This window comes from Phaseolus vulgaris, chromosome 11 (assembly GCF_051622355.1).
Source record: "Phaseolus vulgaris cultivar YP4 chromosome 11, ASM5162235v1, whole genome shotgun sequence".
Taxonomy (NCBI): domain Eukaryota; kingdom Viridiplantae; phylum Streptophyta; class Magnoliopsida; order Fabales; family Fabaceae; genus Phaseolus; species Phaseolus vulgaris.
The window spans coordinates 9,621,878-9,640,992 of NC_143508.1; the positions used below are offsets into that span (position 1 = coordinate 9,621,878).

General features: G+C 35.1%; 2 protein-coding genes and 1 pseudogene across 4 annotated transcripts; all 3 read right to left on the reverse strand.

Annotated features, from left to right (window-relative positions):
- Window positions 1–3,854: 3,854 nt before the first annotated feature.
- Window positions 3,855–4,334, reverse strand: LOC150023047 (secreted RxLR effector protein 161 pseudogene; annotated as a pseudogene).
- Window positions 4,335–9,646: 5,312 nt separating this feature from the next.
- On the reverse strand, window positions 9,647–10,669 carry LOC137816025 (Late embryogenesis abundant (LEA) hydroxyproline-rich glycoprotein family). Of its 3 annotated transcripts, none has more exons than XM_068620061.2 (2): window positions 10,035–10,669; window positions 9,647–9,910 (listed from the first exon to the last, which is right to left on the reverse strand). In XM_068620061.2, exon 1 carries the CDS (start codon window positions 10,597–10,599, stop codon window positions 10,039–10,041), a length of 561 nt encoding a protein of 186 aa, XP_068476162.1. In that variant the 5' UTR covers window positions 10,600–10,669; the 3' UTR covers window positions 9,647–9,910; window positions 10,035–10,038. The 3 variants fall into 3 exon arrangements, with proteins under 3 accessions (XP_068476162.1, XP_068476740.1, XP_068475501.1); XM_068620639.2 differs by having other exon boundaries at window positions 9,690–9,910; window positions 10,039–10,669; XM_068619400.2 differs by having other exon boundaries at window positions 9,690–9,910; window positions 10,026–10,669.
- Window positions 10,670–11,445: 776 nt separating this feature from the next.
- Window positions 11,446–14,422, reverse strand: LOC137817818 (copper ion binding protein). Its single transcript, XM_068621065.2, has 4 exons — window positions 14,255–14,422; window positions 13,716–13,849; window positions 12,615–12,653; window positions 11,446–11,839 (listed from the first exon to the last, which is right to left on the reverse strand). Exons 2-4 carry the CDS (start codon window positions 13,821–13,823, stop codon window positions 11,639–11,641), a joined length of 348 nt encoding a protein of 115 aa, XP_068477166.1. The 5' UTR covers window positions 13,824–13,849; window positions 14,255–14,422; the 3' UTR covers window positions 11,446–11,638.
- Between the last annotated feature and the right edge of the window lie 4,693 nt (window positions 14,423–19,115).

Below are 19,115 nucleotides of genomic sequence, written 5' to 3' on the forward strand. Positions count from 1 at the left end.
CTTACTCTCTAGGAAGTACGATTTATCTTATCTCAAACTCTTAACTCTCATACTCTTAAAAACTTATCATCATCTTTGTGTTCCTACTAACATAAGCATCAAAGAGTCTTTTTTCAGGTGAACCTCCCCCTTGTTGGAGACCAACTTAAAGCTCTCCTGAGGAATATTCAGTCCATGTCAAGATACCCCCCGAGTTCATTCCCGGTAGTAACATTTTCTGCCTACAGTGGAGTCCTAGTAAAACATTTTCCGAAGATCACCATTAATAGCTTGGCATATGTCATCAACATGAAATCTTCACAAAACAACGTGAATAAACAACTTGAGGCTTTCCTTCGAAAGAACAAGGAGAACTTGCAGAAAACGTAAATACAAAACAAGATGGAGAAAGACATGGCATCTCTGAAGGAGCAATACAGGGCAGAGTTATAGGCAGTAAAAGACCAGATTGCCTGAAGGGATGAGGACCGCACCCAAGACGATCAGGACTTCACTGGACACACGACAAATCTCAACAAGGTTCCCCCAAGTACTCAACTTGTTGGGAAAGGACATCCTCCTACACCTATACGCGTAGGTCGTCTTGTAGAGGAACCCTGTTGAACACCACGCCAGGCCCAACATGACGGAAAGTCAAAGGTATGAGCATCAACCTTTTAAGGCGATGCCTAACCCGTTGCTCAACAAAATGATGAAGGCCAACCTAGAAGGCTTCCACCCCTTCACACCAGGGATCATGAAGACCCAGTTACCAAGAAAGTGGAAATGGCCCAGCATGGAGAAGTACGGTGGAACCTCGAATTCCAAGGCCCACGTTAAAGCATATATAACACAAGCAAACCTATTATCAGAGAACATGGTCGTGCACTGCGGGTTGTTCTCAACTACATGGTTGGGGATAGCCCTGGAATGATACTACTTGTTGCATTGAAACTCAGTTTATTCATTCAACACCCTATGCAGACTCTTCTTGTTCAGATTTGCCGATTGTAAACCAATAGTAGCAACCTCGACGTCTGTACATAATGTGGTACAAGGAGAAGGACAAGGCATGAGGCAGTACATGGCTAGGTTTACCTAAACAACCTTGAATATCCCAGACCTGCATCCGACAGTGGCCATGCACGCCCGAAAAGTTATTAGATACCTTATACTCCTAAATCACCAAAGGACATGGACCGACTGCGAGCCAAGATGACAAGGTACATCAACATCGAGGAGAATGTTGATGTCCGGAGAAAGGCCATGAAGGCACCAACCCCAACAATATTCTCAACCTTTAAAAGGAAGAGATCAAGGAAATTTAAAAGTTACACCCCCTCAATGCATGAAGGGAGGCAATACTCTAGGAGGCTTGTAATTTAGAGCTTGTCTGACTACCAACATGCCCCAAAAAATTCATTTGGGGATCCAACTAAGCATTGCAACTATCACCGAAATCACGATCATAGCACAGAGGATGCTTCAAGGCAAAAGACCTCCTAGAGGAACTGGTCAGATCAGGGGCCTTGAATCGTTTCATACACCAAACTGACAACAACTACGACATGAGATCACACCGAGGTCGTGGGCAAGGGTAGAGAGGAGGACGCGGTGGCAGAGCAAAGGTCTCATATCGGGCTGGAACCCCAGAGAGGAGTTGGGCTACCGTGAGCTAAAAAACCAAAGCATACCCGAGGTAAGCATTGACAGGGGTGACATCAACACCATAGCCAGTGGCTTTACGGGCGACAATCACACAAGTTTGACAAGGAAGAGACACCTCAGGAGTGTCAACTTGATCAACCTCTTACCGTCACGTTTCTTGCTACACATCCTTTTTAACAATGAGGATCGACCATTTGGGACCCTAAGCAGAATCCCGTGGTAATAACAGCCATTGTCGCAAACTGTAAGGTTAGAATCCTAATAGATCAGAGGAATTCAACCGACATATTGTTTTGGTTGATATTTAAAAACTCAGGTACTCAATAGCTCGTTCACTCTTTGCTCGATTATCACCTCAACCTTCAAGCTGAGGGGCTTGTGTACCTACTCGTCGTAAGGTCAGGAATGTCAAAGAACTCAGGTGACTATGTACATCCTCTAACTGAGCCTTCATTGCCATTAATGACAATTATGAATAAAACGACCTACTCAATGAGCCTTTACTAATGAGCGACTATTTATAAAGTAATAAATCACAATCACACGACCAAACCAAAGGTTGCCACCTAAGAGATCTATCAATACATACTCTACCGAAAGTACAATCTATCTTATCTCATACTCTTAACTCTCATATTGTTAAGAACTTATTATCATTTTTGTGCTCCTACTAACTTGAGTATCTGATAGTCTTTTTCAGATGGACCTCCCTCTTTTGTTGGAGACCAACTGAAAGCTCATTCTCTGAGGAATATCAATCCTTGTCGAGATACCCTCCGAATTCATTTTCGATAGGAACAATACCAATCAAAAGCCCCTAGAATTGTTATGTTCACAGCTACAACTGCATAAATCTAGTGCTTATCAGTTGAAACTTTGTCAACTGATGTTTTTGCATGTACTAAGTCACTTGTTTTGGTATCCCATGAGCCTACATCTAGCTCTATTCAGTTGAGGATCCTAAAGTTGGGTAAATAGTGTAGTAAAATAGGCTTTAAAACGAACAAAATTGGTTTCCCGAGGCGTGAGTAATCACTGTCCGTAAGGACTTATCCGCGATGTATTGCGCAAGTCCCCCAGGATACAACAGAAACTTCCAGGAGATTTCCGAGGATCAGAACTAGCAAGTTACTCTTTAAAAGAGTAATACCCAATGGAACCCAATATAAAACTTAAAATAAAATAAAGTAAGTGAGGAGAGAGAAAGTGGAAAAAAAAAGAAAGGAGAAAAGAAGTTTCACGGTGGGTGAAGAAGATGAAGAAAGTGAATGAGAGAGATGTGCATTTTGTAGAGGATGGAACCCCTCTTTATATAGAGAGAGAAATCAAAGATATTTTGTATCTCCATAACAAAAATAATTTGCTGTTACACCTCCAAAATAGAATTTTATTTGTTACTGCTTGACTAGGCAATGGGAGATTAAACTGTGTTTCTGTTAACAATCTCCCACATATTGCAAAAGATAAAACATAGAGATAAAAAATTTTTGGGTACATCTAAGATGTAATGCATCAAATATGGTATAGCAAGCTATATGAACCAGTCTTAGATTGATTAACGTAACACATAGTGTAGTTGGTATAGCAAGCTATATGAACCAAGACACTTAGTATGTGTTAGAGGTTTATCAATCACAATACACCCCCACATTACTTGTTGTTATCGCTGTGTTGCGCTACGAGGCCATGCGCGTGCCCGGTATTCATGAGTGCTATAGAGATCTTGCCAATATCTCATGCAAGCGGCCCCACTTGACACTCATATAGGTGATTTCATCAAGTGTATGCTGCAAATCACACACCACCACCCATAAGGGATATGAAAATCATTAAAACTTTGTAAATCGTTAAAACTCTTTTACCTCTGAATTTTAACCACAAAGTTTATCCTCTCGATAATGCAGTAAATAGCACTTTCACACACACACCATAGGAATGGACAAAATTGATTTTGAATAGTGCTAGCAGAACTAACAAGTGACTATTTTTTACCCATATGAACCTTATTCATGGGATCTCCAATCACAAAGGTTGGGTTTCCATCACTTGTTTGTTTACAAGTGGCTTAAGTCCCATTCCCCTCGATGTTTTTAAAATCATTTTTCTCCCTAGGGGTTTTGTCAGAGGATCTGCCAAATTCTGTTCTGACTTGACATAGTCAATAGAAATCGTTCCACTCTTTAACAGTTGTTTCACCAAATTATGTCTCAATTGTATATGTCTATTCTTTCCATTGTAACTTTTATTTTAGCTACAGCTATTGCCGATTGACAATCACAATGCATTGATACAGATGGGGTTGGTTTCATTCCTAAAGGAATGTTTGCTAAGAAGTTTTTCAACCACTCAGCTTCACTACCAGCCATTTCAAGAGCAACAAACTCAGATTTCATTGTTGATCTTGCAATAATAGTTTGCCTGGTTGACCTCCATGTAACTGCACCACCCCCAAGTGTAAATACATAACCACTAGTGGATTTTGTCTCATCTGAATCAGAGATCCAATTAGCATCATTGTACCCTTCTAGCACAGCGGGAAATCCACTATATTCAATGGCATAATCCATTGTACCTCTCAAGTATTTCATGAGTCTCGCAAGTGCATCCCAATGATCCTGACTAGGACATTGAGTGTATCTACTCAATCTACCTACTGCATAAGCAATATCTGGTCTAGAAAAGCTCATTAAATGCAATAAGCTCCCAATTATCTGGGCATACTGAGTTTGAGAAATAGATTCTCCTCTGTTCTTCTTTAATTTAGAGTTAGCATCATAAGGGGTACTCACTGACTTAAAGTCATAGTAACCAAACTTCTTTAGAAGTTTCTCAGTGTATTTTTCTTGGGATAATAATATACTATCTCCATTCCTTGTGATTTTAACTCCTAAAATCACACTTGCTTCACCCATGTCTTTCATCTCAAACTTAGATCCAAGAAACAATTTTGTTTTAAAAACTATATCATTGCATGTACCAAAAATTAGCATGTCATCCACATACAAACATATAATGACATATTCACCATTTTCAGATCTAGAATACACACATTTATCAGCATCATTGGTAGAAAAACCTTCACAAAGTAAAACATTATCAAGTTTTTCATGCCATTGTTTTGGTTCTTGTTTCAAACCATACAAAGATTTTAAAAGTTTGCATACTTTTTCCTTTTGACCTGGGACTACACAACCTTCAGATTGAGTCATATAAATTTCCTCTTCTAATTCACCATTCAGAAAAGTTGTTTTAACATCCATTTGGTGAATTACTAACTTATGGATAGATGTTAAGGCTAGCATACACGGATAGAGGAAATCCTAGTAACAGGTGCAAAAGTATCAAAGTAATCTATGTTATGTTTTTGAGTAAACCCTTTAGCTACTAATCTTGCCTTATATTTCTCTATGGATCCATTAGGATGGTACTTCTTCTTAAAGATCCACTTACAACCAATGGGTTTTGCTCCTTCAGGCAGATCTACTAAGGTCCACGTATTATTTTTCTTAATTGAATCAAGCTCAATTTTAATGGCCTTATCCCAATGTTTAGCATCAGGAGCACTAGTAGCTTCTACAAAACTTATTGGATCATTCTCAACTAGATAAGTATAAAAGTGATCTCCAAAAGATGTTTCCTTTCTCTGTCTTTTACTTCTTCTAACATCCTCACTCAAGGTATCACTAACACTATCTATAGGTTGTTCAAATGTACCACTACTCTTTAGCGGAAAGATGTGTTCAAAGAACTCAACGTTTTTTGTCTCTACTATAATGTTGCATTCAATTATATCACTATTAAGAACTAGAAACCTATAAGCAACACTATGTTCTGCATATCCTAAGAACATACAATCAGATGTTTTAGAGGAGCCTATTTTCCTTTTCTTAGGATCAGGTAACATTACTTTCGCTAAATACCCTCACACTCTTAGGTATTTCAAATTAGGTTGATAACCTTTCCACAACTCATCGGGTGTTTTACCAGTTTTCCTATGTGGTATCCTATTTTGCAAAAAACATGCAGTAAGCAAAGATTCACCCCATAAATTATCAGGAGCATTAGAACTAATAGGCATGGCATTCATCATTTCTTTAAGAGTCCTATTTTTCCTTTCAGCTACTCCATTAGACTCAGGTGAATATGGTGGGGTTACTTCATGAATAATACCTTCTTTTACACAATAGTCATTAAATAAAACATATTCACCAGTTGATTTTCTACTTTCGCTTTATAAGTTAAAAACATGTCAAAAGCTTCATCCTTATGTTTAATTAAATACACTTTGGTGTATCTAGAAAAATCATCTATAAAGGTTACAAAATAATTTTTACCACCTCTAGACATGGTTTGTTTTAAATCAGCAAGATCGGTATGAATTAAACCAAGAATTTCAGTTTGACGTTCTACAGAGTAACATGTTTTCTTCGTTATTTTAGATTCTACACATACATCACATTTACTACATTGTTTGTCATGCATGTTGATTAATCATAGTCGTTGCAATTTTATAACATACGAAGAATTCACATGTCCTAATCTAGCATGTCATATATCATACGAGTCAACAATATAAGCAGAAGATTTAGATTCATTCATAATTTCAAAAATATTTAATACAAAAAGGCCTTGATCACAATATCCCTTTCTCACAAAAACATTGTTCTTTGTCATAACAATCTTGTCAGATTCAAATGACACTTTAACCCCAACTTTGCTTAGTAATGTCATAGAGACCAAATTAACTCTAATTGATGGCACATGTAGCACATCATTCAAAGCTAGAATTTTACCAGATGTGAGCTTCAGAAGAACTTTTCCTTTTCCTAGGACAGGAGTTGTCCTGGAGTCACCGAGATATACATTTCAGGAGGTGAACACATTTCTGTTTGCACAGATGTGTCTGGTAGCCCCAGAGTCTACCACCCATTTGCTCACATTTGTCACAAGGTTTACTTGTGAAACGACTGCCACAATAGTATCTTCCCCTTCGCCTAGATTTGTCTTAGGAGGATAGTCGTTTTTGGCCCTATGTCTGCACTGAGGTGCATGATGACCTGACTTTCCACAGACAAAGCAATTGCCCTTTTTCTTGAAAGTGGGGTTAGTTTCACTGGGACGAGAGAATTTGTTATTAAATTTCTTTTTGTGATCAAATTTTTTCTCATACCTTTTTGGAGCTGGTTTGTCTTCTATCACGTTTGCTTTGGCAGACAAAGCTTTGGCCTTTGCAGCAGCGCACTCCTTCCTGTTTGTGTCTTTGATGATGATGCGGGTGATCAGATCTGATAGAGACATGTGTTTCTGTCTGTGCTTCAGTTGTTGTTTGTAATCCGTCCAAGATTGCGGGAGCTTTTCGATCAAGAGTTCGGACACGAATTCATCCGGCAAGGTTATGCTTTCAGTTTTGATATCTTCAATCATCTTGTGATATTTGTTTATTTGGATTTTGATGTCTTTGCCTTCGATCATCTCCCAACGGTAGTAGTTTGCAATTACGAACATTTGTCTGACGATGTCTTCGGCAGTATATTTGAGGATAAGAGAATCCCAAATATCTTTCGCATTCTTATAAGAAGCATAAACATCGAATAGATCGTTAGATAACACACTGAGTAAAGTGTGACGGCATACCTTATTCGCATGGATCCAGTCGTCAACTTGTTTCGCAGTCGTGATTGAGTCGAGTTTGGCAGTTGTAAGTGCATGAGCAACTTTGTACATGTTCAATAGGGTGGACACGTGTTCTTGCCAATGTCAGAAGTTCTGACCGGTGAAGACTTCAATTTTAGAGACGTCCGGAAATGGTTTTGCAAAAATGGTTTGCGTTGCGAAAACAACATTTGATGTTCCCAGAGCAGTGTTTTCGTTGTTGTTCGTATTTTCAGCCATAAGTCCTTATGATTGTAGTAAAATAGGCTTTAAAATGAACAAAATTGGTTTGCCGAGGCGTGAGTAATCACTGTCCGTAAGGACTTATCCGCAGTGTATTGCGCAAGTCCCCCAGGATACAACAGGAACTTTCCGGAGATTTTCGAGGATTAAAACTAGCAAGTTACTCTTTAAAAGAGTAATACCCAATGGAACCCAATATAAAACTTGAAATAGAATAAAGTAAGTGAGGAGAGAGAAAGTGGAAAAAAAAGAAAGGAGAAAAGATGAAGAGAGTGAATGAGAGAGATGTGCATTTTGGAGAGGATGGAACCCCTCTTTATATAGGGAGAGAAATCAAAGATATTTTGTATCTCCATAACAAAAATCAATTTGTTGTTACACCTCCAAAACAGAATTTTATTTGTTACTGCACGTTTGACTAGGCAATGGGAGATTAAACTGTTTTTCTGTTTTTATTTTGCAAAACCTAATTTTGTTTTACAATGATTAGTTACCATTTAGTTCAAAGCATGTATTAATACACAAACAAATGCATACACATAATATAGAGGACATTTATTGGCATACAAGTTGCAGAGATAGAAAGTGACTCACATAGGATTTTCTTTTTTCTGGCAAAAATTATGTCAATTAACTAATTTTTTAAGTTCCCGTTTTACCAATCACCAATTGCAAAAAAAAAACACGTCGTTCCTTCCTCATTATGGGACCTTACCTAGAATTACATTTCATTGACTCACACAATACATGATGCAATTGTTTTCCGGCACTGGCAAAAAGTAATAAAGTTCGATAACAATAGTAGTATTTGTTAGCACATTTAAGCTCGTGAAGGTACTGCCAATAAATTAATTATTGACTTGATTCTAAAATGTTGCAAGATACTCAACAAGATTGTATCTTTTGGGAAATAATCTATATCCTATAAAAACGAGATGATGAATGATTATTTTATCAGACTATACATATGTTCACTAATAGACTAATTAACTCAATAACTTGACAGTATTTCTTTATGGATTTTAATGAGTAGCCAAGTATATCCATAATTTGTGTATGTACAGTATACTCTTCATGCTACCATATTATAATTTATGCTGAATCTATTATACGCAAAATTGAAATTGCCAAATGAAGAGGTAGTGGATTTTTCTTTTTTTATAAGGTGTTCTCCCTCTGCATTCAGGTTTTGAAACTAGGTGATTGTGGTTGGAAAGGTGACTCCTAACAGCGAACCACATGGTCAACCAGCTTTTCTAACGTGTTCTAGATCCTACTACAAGTTTCCTCCCGGGTTAAATTTATTTATTGTTTATCCATAATAGCTTATAGTACTTCAAAAGTAAAATAGTATTTTTAGATGTGTTTCTCCATAAGTCCATGTAAGAGAGAAAAATAAGAAGAAAAAAAATTAACTTGCACATAAGTTAACAATAAAAATTTAGAAAATTTACATGAAAGAACTATACGAATTAACTTATGCATAAGTTCATTTTATCTTACAAAGAAGCTAATTTTAAGTTTTTTTTCTCTCCTAGAAGCTTATAACCAAACTAGTCCAAGTAGGCCCTAAATGGGGTTAGGCAGACTGCCTTCAGCATTTTAGAGTTCTTTTGTTGTGAGTATAATGGATTTTAAATGGGAAAACAATTCAGTCCTAGATCATTGAACAGACCCAACCCACAATGCATCCATTTGCTATCACATAAAACTGGTAAAAATCATCGATCAGAAAATAAATGCAGAGCAATGCTTTGATGACCCATCGATTAAGTATTTTCAACTTTCAAGTACTTCATCACATATTGTACTGAGATCATGAGAATAAGAGAGTAAAATTCAAGGGCATACCTCGAGAGCAAGCTTATCCTGCCTCTCTTGCCATCATCAATCACAAACCTCTACTGATATTGATATTGATAAACACTACGAACAAAAGTTAGCATCTCTATCTACAATAATTGAGTGGATTGTCAAAGCATATGGATGTATACTTTCTTTTATACTTTTACCAACAGTACACGAAGATGATGAACAACAATCTATTTTCTTGACAAGCGAGGTATATTGGAATTGAAGATTAACAAAGAGAAGAGCACAATAGTGAAAAACAATCGTTTTCTTGTATTAGTAGATACTGCCAACAGTAATACGAATGGCCCAAATCCATAGAATTTCAATAAATTAATCAAAGCAACGAAATCATTCAAAGCAATGAACATAGGATAAGGATTCACAAAGTTGCCTGTGCTATCGTAGCTGAGCATCGTATTTCTTTGAAAACAACGCCTGCTATAAGCAACTTTCCACAAGCATAGGTTTCAAAATAGAATCTAAGCTCGCTTCTGAAGCATATACAATATTGCGTCTGCAGAAAATGAGAGAGAGGGAGGAATTGGTTGAATCTCGAAGGCATAAACAGAATCTAAACTGAAAGATATAATTCAATTGCAGAATACAATAATTACAGTTACAGAGTTTACATTCCTCACTTGCCTACGCCGCAGTGGTGGTGAAGACTTCAAGTTCGGAGGTGTTCTCCTGATCAATGACGTCGAGAAAGACGGGATCAACGGTGACGTGGCTGTCGACGTGGACCTTGAAGTTGTGGTCCCACCACATGACCCTGGCGGCGCCAGCGATGTCAACGGCGGCGTCGAGGACCATCTCGCGGCGAGCGACGTCGTGGAGGAAGCGCGTGGCGTGGTTCGCTAGCTGGAGTGCGTGGAGGCGGGCGGGGAGGCGGAGGAGCTGGCAGGAGCGGGGTGGCTGGGAGCCGGCTTGGACCTGAGCCGAACCGAGGAGGGAACCCTCGTAGAAGATGGACATGGAGGTGGAGGAGTAGTGGATGGGAGCAATGTTGGGGTTGGTCACGTGGACGGTGAGTAGAACCTCTGCGTCCAGAAGAGGTAGGTTGAGTTTGAGGGAAGTGAAGTTTATGGATATGAGGTGGAACGTTGGGTCCTTCGGTTTGGCGGAGATTAGGGCGGTGGCTGCTACTGCAGATGCTGCACCGATTATCGCCGAACTCCAGCTCCATTTCACCTTTTTGCCCATTGCAATTCGTCCTGCGATTCTCTAGTCGACTAGGTCCGTGATGGATGAGGATACAGTGAAAACTAGATAGATATCAATATTTATAATCCGTATAAATTTAATACATTTATTTTAAGCTTTATACAATATTTCAGTTTACAAGCAAATTTTATGATGTAGAAAAGGTTACTAATTTTTGCATGTATAAAATGTGTTTCAGTATGTATATAGTTTTTATTTCAACCATCCAAAATATGATTTTACAATGTCATTCAATTATACACTACCTTTGAATATTATATCAATAATATCCTCCACTTAATTGACACAACTGCTAACTAAACACAAGAAAAGAGTTGGGCGGAAAGAGTAAATTGAAGTTACGTTAACAAATACAGTAGTGTTAAACTTTTTATGGTCTAATTTTTTTTTTTTTGGCATCTCGATTTTCTACTAACTAAAACGATTGTCCACCTTAACTTCCCCACTCCTCAATATTCAATTTGTCTTCCACCAGTAGCCATTACGTCTACCTTCGTTAATAATTATAATTTTATACTTATTCTATCGTTTAATGCTTTCAATTTATGTCGTTTCATAGCCTTGATGCTTAGGATCGAAACTACATAAGAAAAGAAATTATGCAAACGGCCCACCTTCCTAAAGATTAAGATTCAAACGAGGGCCACCAATCATGGAATCAAGGAGATGTGGAGGACCATTCCAAATATCCTTCACTCTTGACATTACATTCATACGCTAATTGCGGTCATACAATCTCCACTCCCTTTCATCACCATCTCACCCCGCTGCTAATGAATGGCAAATGCAAGTGATCATCACATGACATTTGAACGACCAGCATTATTGGGAAAAAAAATTGATGCTCGTCATGCTAAGTAGCATGAGGATATATAACTGACATGTAAAACATGAAACATTAAAGTAGTAATTCGTGATAATAGTACGATGGAATAAAAATAGTTAGTAGTGTGGTCATTTATTTTTGTGCAACTTGCTGCAACCAATACCAAAATAAGAACAAGCTCCGCTGAAATGTTCAATCCTGCACTTCTGGCTTCTTTGCAGTGCCTTTAATGTACCACCCTAGAGCCCCAAGAATTGTTATGGTGCCAGCTACAACTGCGTAATTCCGGTGTTTGTCGGTTGAAACTCTTTCGGCTGACGCTCCAGTGTGTCCCGAGACACTTGGTTTGGCATCAATTACTGAACCCCCTGAGCCTGCTTCTGGTTGAGGACCCTAAATCAGAGGATACAGTTACCATTAAGTTCAAAGCAAGACATCGGATAGACAAACAAATGCATACGCAACTGGAGAATGATTTCTTGCAAACGTTACAGAAACAGAGAGTCACAAATACACAGAAATGACAGGATATAAAGTAAAATCAACATTGTAGTTATTTGGTCTTTAAGATAGAGCCATGAGCGGGATAAAATATGCAATGGGCTTTCATATTAACATAAAAAAGGTATCTAACCCAAAAGTTAGTTGAAAAAAGAAAAGGTGTATAAATAATGTCGACAGGATTTCTTTATGGATGTTTATTGAGCAACCAAGGATATCATAATCTGTGTGTATACAGAATAATCTTCATGAAGATGCAACAAATTATGCTGATTCTACAGCAGACAACAATGAATTTTCCAAATAAAGGGGTGACAACTTTCTTTTTTTATAAAATGTGTTCAACATCCCAATTACAATTTCCGCAGGTTTATACAAATAACAGCTTAGCATTTGAATTTAAAAATAAAACAAAAAACAGATGGGGCATATATGCTGATTGGCTCTAGTATTTTTTGGGCAGGCGTAATAGCTTTCAAATATGTAAAAAAGTCAGCCCCACATTGCGCCTAATCCATCTATTTTCCACCAAATAAAAGCAGTAAGCATCCACATTCAGAAAATATACAGAGAAATATGGTTGATCCAGTGATTAAATGCTTTCAAGAAGTTCATCAAATATTGTACAGAAATCATAAAGTATAAAAGGGTATAACTTAAGACATACCTTGCGAGCAAGCTTCTCCAACTTCTCTTGCTCAGCTTTCTGAAAAATGAAAAACAAATAAACACCCAACATGTATGCTACTGTCAAGCACAAACCTCCACTGATGTAAGGAAACAGTAGAAACCAGAGGTAGCAACTTTCTCTACAGTAATAGATTGGATTGGCAAAAGAGATGGATCTAAACCTTCATATTTTTAATAACATGACGAAGATGTTGAATGGTAATCTATTTTCTAGGCATCTGCTAGAGTATAATTGAATATTAGCAGAGCACAAAAATGAACAGACAATTGTTTCCTTCTGTTAGAAGCTAGAGCCTGAGACCATATGAGTGATTCTAACAACACATTGGTAAGACTATCAATATAATTCAATAGACTAGTAAAGGCCAAAGCGATATCATTTAAAACAAACAAAAAATTTCAACGCATTTTAGAAAATAATGATTCAATGATGCATAAAGTTGTCTGTACTAACAGAACTGAACATATTTTTTATTAGCAATGCATGCTAGAAGCAAATTTTCCCAAGATCTGGCTTCAACGTGAATTCTAAAAATGTTTCAGAATCATATTGTGACTGCATAAAAACTCATCATACATGCTATGCAGCAACTGTCCCAATTACCAAAAGCTTAAGCTGTTGAGTGAAAGCAGATAAATAGTTTCAGATCACATATCCCTTCACACAAAAAGACCTCAGATCCTTAGGTATAGACAATGCAGAAACCCACCCTACCTTGTGCTTAGATTACCCACTTAATCACAAGGGCTCTGATTCCATATACCATGAACCAATTATTCAAAAAGCGTTAAGGCATTGAGCAAAATGACAGAAACGATTGCATCACAGTACAAGGGTAATATAACTCACTTCATGTCACACTAAACTTCCGGAACCCTAGAAAACCAAAGCAAACCTTAATTATACAAGGTATTCATATCTCTAGCATAAAGATATACCTCAATCCTAAAAAACACGGACACGGCAAGAAAAATGCGAAGGAAAAACTTCTGAACTCGCGAATGTGCTTGAATAGAACCACAATACACAAACTGTCCATCCATACATAGCACAATAATAGAAAACTTTGGAGGTTACCTTAAAGTAAGCATTTTCAGCAGCCCTTTCCTCCTCGCTGAGTACTTTTCCAGAACCACTGCTAAACAACCTTCTAGATCCGTACCTTGCAGCCACACGCGCAGCCATTGCAATTAGTTATATTTTCTTCTCTTCTGTAAATAAAACAAAAAATCATAAGCTCGACTTTAAATTAATTATGAACAAAGCCGCATTAAAATCAGAGCTTAATTCCACATATTACAAACATTTCCCAAAAATCTCAACAATTTCAGATTGTGTATATAACGAGGAGAAAGCCTAAAAGTGCTACACAAATCGCATCGGGTTTTCCAAGAAATGGTGCTATATTAAGTCTAGAACTTAAAATCTCTCGTTTTCGTGGTTTGGTTCAATGAACAAGTGATGCGAAAACGTGATTCTAGCTAGTTTAGAACATCGCATTTTTTCGAAAGTTCCTACACACCGATTCATGAGAGATACAAAATCCGATCTAAACTTGATTAGGAAAAATTTGTATAGAAAACATTAATCATGATAACAAAAATCGGAATAATTACCTGACTGGATTCAGTGTAGAGCGCAGAGAGGGTTCAGGAAGCAGAAACAATGTGAGTGGTGTTTGTTGTTGAAGCCCTTCCCTTGTAGTAGAGGGTTCATATACGGCACCGTTTGGAATTACTCTATTCCACCTTTACATTCGCACCAGGTATTCGGATTCCTTCCTTAAGATGATGTTTTTTTAATTAAAATAAATAAATAATTTCTAACTTTTTATTTTATTCAAACTCTATTTGGCAGAAATTGCAAACAAATATTTGGGAAATGTAATTTTCAAAAAGTAATATTTTAAAAAAATTAAAGCGTTTAGAATAACTTTTTCGTAAATACTTCTTACAAATAAGAACAATAAGTAACATAACTTAAATTTTTGTATTTTTCTAAAAACTATTTATGAAGAAATTCATGTAAACAATCTATTAAAAAATAAATTTAAAAAAAAATTAATTAAAGCAGTATATATAGATGATTTTAAAGAGTGCTTCTTATTTATGTTAATTACTTGAAATAGTAGTCATCTACATTATTTTGTTGTTCGAATTGAAGTCCATCTTACAGATATTATTCAGGGATTTATGTAGAGAGATAACCAGAATGGGGACTAAAAAATATATAGAGTTTATTTCGTTATTGTAATACAAAAAAATATCATTATATATTTTAAAAATATTAATTAATTAAATATTGATCTATAACAAATTTAGTATACTATATACACGTATATGATAAATTAAATAATATGTTTTAAACAAAATCACTGTCAAATATTACGTTACTGCAAATCTATGTGAATATAATATTTATTTTAATCATAAATTTAAGGGAAAAAACAATATTAATTACTTTAAAAACTCACTACATCAAATTAAATGATATGGTGAAAATAGTTATTGTTCTGAAAGTTATTTTTAACCTACTTTGATCTCTATATTTAGATTATTTATCTAAAACTTACGAGGGTGCATATATGAACCTGCATATTTGAGGATATAAAAAACCTATATCATCAAAAGATAATATTTATGCGGTGTTTAAATTTCAAGGTGTCAATCTATAATAAGCACGTCTAATTAGTAAAAAAAATACTACTGTTCTTTCAGTAAGTTGTAATTAAATCATTGTAACGTGAATGTTAATAAATTTATGGTTTAATTACTTTTTTATCCTTATATTTAGGATTAATATTAAAAAAAATTAGTAATTTTTAAAAAATTAATTTGGTCCCAAATTTTATTAAAAAATATGCAATTTTGTGATATTTTTTTTTCATATACACTATTTTCACTTTTATTTTCCTATCTAACACTATTTTTTTTTTCTGTCTAGCACCCTTTTATTTTTATTTCCCTATCTAACACCGTTTCAAAAGTAAAAAAAAATTAAAAATAATTAATAATTTTAATTTTGGATGCATTGCGACTTCTTCCAGTTAAAAAAAAATCGTTTTCTATAATTTCTTTGGAAGTTATTACTTTTAGTATTTTAAAAAAAAAATCCTAAAAACATAAAAGTCTCCTATGAAAATTATGTTAAATTAAAAAGAATTGATAATTTTAATTTTGAATGTATTAAAAAAATAAATGTATTGGTTGTAAAAAAAATATTTTTAATGTTTAAAATAGTTAGAAATATAATTATTGAAGAAAGAAAACAGTTTTTTACAAAATAAAAATAAAAAGTAATAAATTAAAAATGTTTAGTTTAAAATATTATAAATAAAATTAAGTTATTCATTGATATGTGTATGTAATAATAATAAAAATTAAGTGAATAAATTTATTATTAGGTTTAATAACAAAAATTATATATTAGTTAAAGATGGAAAAAAGAGAATATATGATACCATAAATATAATAACAATGAAAACATTACTAATTTAGAAAAGTGTAGATGTTGATTTGTCAATATGGTTGATGTAGGTATTATCCTCAAAGATCATAATCATTCACATTATTGTGTTGTATGATTTTAGGAAAAACAATAATAAAGGAGTGATGTAACCATTCACATTATTGTGTTGTCGGACCCGAGGGAAGAACCTATGGAGAGTGATGTGAGAATGCATGTTATTGTGTTGTACAACCTAAGGAAAAAATAATTATGGAGGAGTGATGTGACGATGCACATTATTATTTTCTTGTGACCTAAGGAGAAATAATTGTGGATGAGTGATGCGACAATGCACATTATTTTTCAATTTTTTCACATTTTTAAGCATTAAGTGTAACATTTACATTAGTTTTGTTTTTTTTTTTAGGATTTTGCATTTAGGGTAGACACTTTAATATTATTTTTGTGTCCACTACTAATTAATACTAATTGACTTTGTTTTTTTTTTATAATTATGTCATGTTTTTTAACTTTAACATGATTACATCATCGATAATAATAAAAATAAATACTAATTTATGTTTATAGATTCAACTTTTATGTTGTTGTAGGGTTTAATTTTTTATTTTCTTCATTTAAAAGAAATAAACTAAACATTTTTAATTTATTACTCTTTTTTTTTATTTTGTAAAAACTCATTTATCTATTCATTAATAACTATTTTAAACAATAAAAATATTTATTTTTTTAATGCATTCAATTTTTTTAATTTTTTTTTTTACTTTTAAAATTGTGTCAGATAGGGAAATAAAAATAAAATGGGGGTTAGATAGGGAAATAAAAACAAAAGGGTGCTAGATGGGGAAATAAAAATGTAAATAGTGCTATATGAGGAATTGAGTCCAATTTGGTCCCTTTTAAATTAGTATGGATGGCGTTAAGTGGTGATTACATGACACACTATATGACACAGTTGTGCATACATGAATTTCACGTATTATGCACATTTATAATTAATTATTAATTATATTTATTTTTAACTTTTGAATATTATTTCTTCTCTGCATAAATCCTAATTTCAATCTCATAAGCAAAATCACGGGTGCAACTTCAATTTCTCACATTTTTTTGTCTTTTGGTTTGTCAAACAATATGATGTTGATGTTGAAGGCCCATTTATTTTTGACGCTTTGGGCTTTGGAGACGAATTTGGAGAAGAGGTCGGAGTATGTCCACGGAACGAGTGTGGGTGGCGAGGCGGAGGGTGTAGCGGAGAGAGTTGCAGAATTAAGGGCAGTTAGGGTTTAGCGATAGGGAATTGGAGGGGAGGTTTTGGGAGAGCAAGTAGTGGACTAGCTCTTTCACCAGATTTGGAAGCTTTTGTTGTTGTTGTTCTTCCTCCATTGTTATACTTCTTCACCAACAAACTTTTTTTTTTGTTAATTTTCTTGATGGAGTGTGGATTGAGGGCAAAATAGGATTGCTTTTTTTTTTTTTATTTGTTATGGGCGGGGAAGTGAAACACAAACGTAAATGCAAAAATGCTTTTGGCGTGAGGCTCTTTATTTGTTGGAAAGACCGAATTGCAATAGTACCCACTATGGATTGGAACTCAACAACACTCTCTTAAGTAATGATACCAACTGCGGAATTGAAAATCTCCAATTCAATTTCCTTTTCACATCAATTTTTTCCCCTCTTTTTCTTTAGTGGGTGGATCCTTGTGTCTTCCTTAACAAATTTTTCTCAGATTCATCAATTAGCTAGTTTTCACCTTTTCTCTTGTATTTAACACGACTAGAAATAAAATTTGGGATGCAATTTTGATTGGTTAAGATATAAAGCTCTTTCTTTTTCTTTTTTTTGCGGTTTGGTTAGTGGTTGTTATGTATGAAATTAATTCAATTAAAGAGTTTAATTTAATTGGAATCATAATCAAGAAAGGTGTTATTACACCTGTAAATAAAACTTTCACTCTCTATGCCACGTAACCTATCACGTCTTCACTAATTAACGACGTTCATGCCAATTTAACAAAAGAGACCAAATTGCATATTTTTTTAACAAAACTTGGGACCAAATTGATTTTTTTAAAACCACTGTAAAAAATTGAATATTGATCCTAAATGCAAGGACACAAAAGGTAATTAAACCTAAATTTATCTGATTGCAAATGAAACTAATTATAAAATTTAAAATATTAATAATAAAATGAAAAAAAATGTAATCTCTAGCCTCCTATTCATTATCCTCATAATCTACCTTGTTTCGTCTATCAATTATGTGCAAAATGTGTTAAGACATCAGACTGAATAAATTATTAGATCACCTACCCTCAACTAGCGTTTAGTAGGTATAATTTTCATATCTACTTATATGCTTATGCTTAAAAGCATGTGAGGCACTCAGAGCAGTGGAAAGAGAGGTTGTGCAATAGTTTTCATCGATTTTTTTCTTATCTTTGAGTTATCCTTTATACTAATGTATACAAAGCTCGTTCATGTAAGTTGGTGGGTCGACATAGAGAATGTTGAGGAGCTCACTTGGTTCCTTACCCACTAGGAGATGCATCGACACCATTAGATGGAGACCAGGAATGTTGAGGGACATTTTTGTCAAGGGAGCCATGTATTGTCAGAGCGGTTCGACCGTCCCTTGTATAACATTGTGGAGGGAGGCCAACTTTACGAACATGAGTTTGTTATATGCAAACCAAGCTAAGAACTTTGCATAAAATGTTCAAAAATAATTTATCTAATTTATGGTTAAGGAATAGTACCATTTGAGAGTTGATCCCTTAAGGCTAACTAGGAAAAGCCCGCCAAATCTTTGGAGAATAGGTTGACCTGGGTCATGTATGGTTTTACATGTACCTTTATTTTGATGATCTATCATAGTTCTCTATAGTAGGGCACTCTCATTTGTGAGGATACAAGATGCTCATGATTTCTAGGGTGAAAGTATGAAAACCACAAAGATTGTCTCCCATTGCTTCGTCCAATCAAGCGTTGAAATAATCTTGAAAGATTG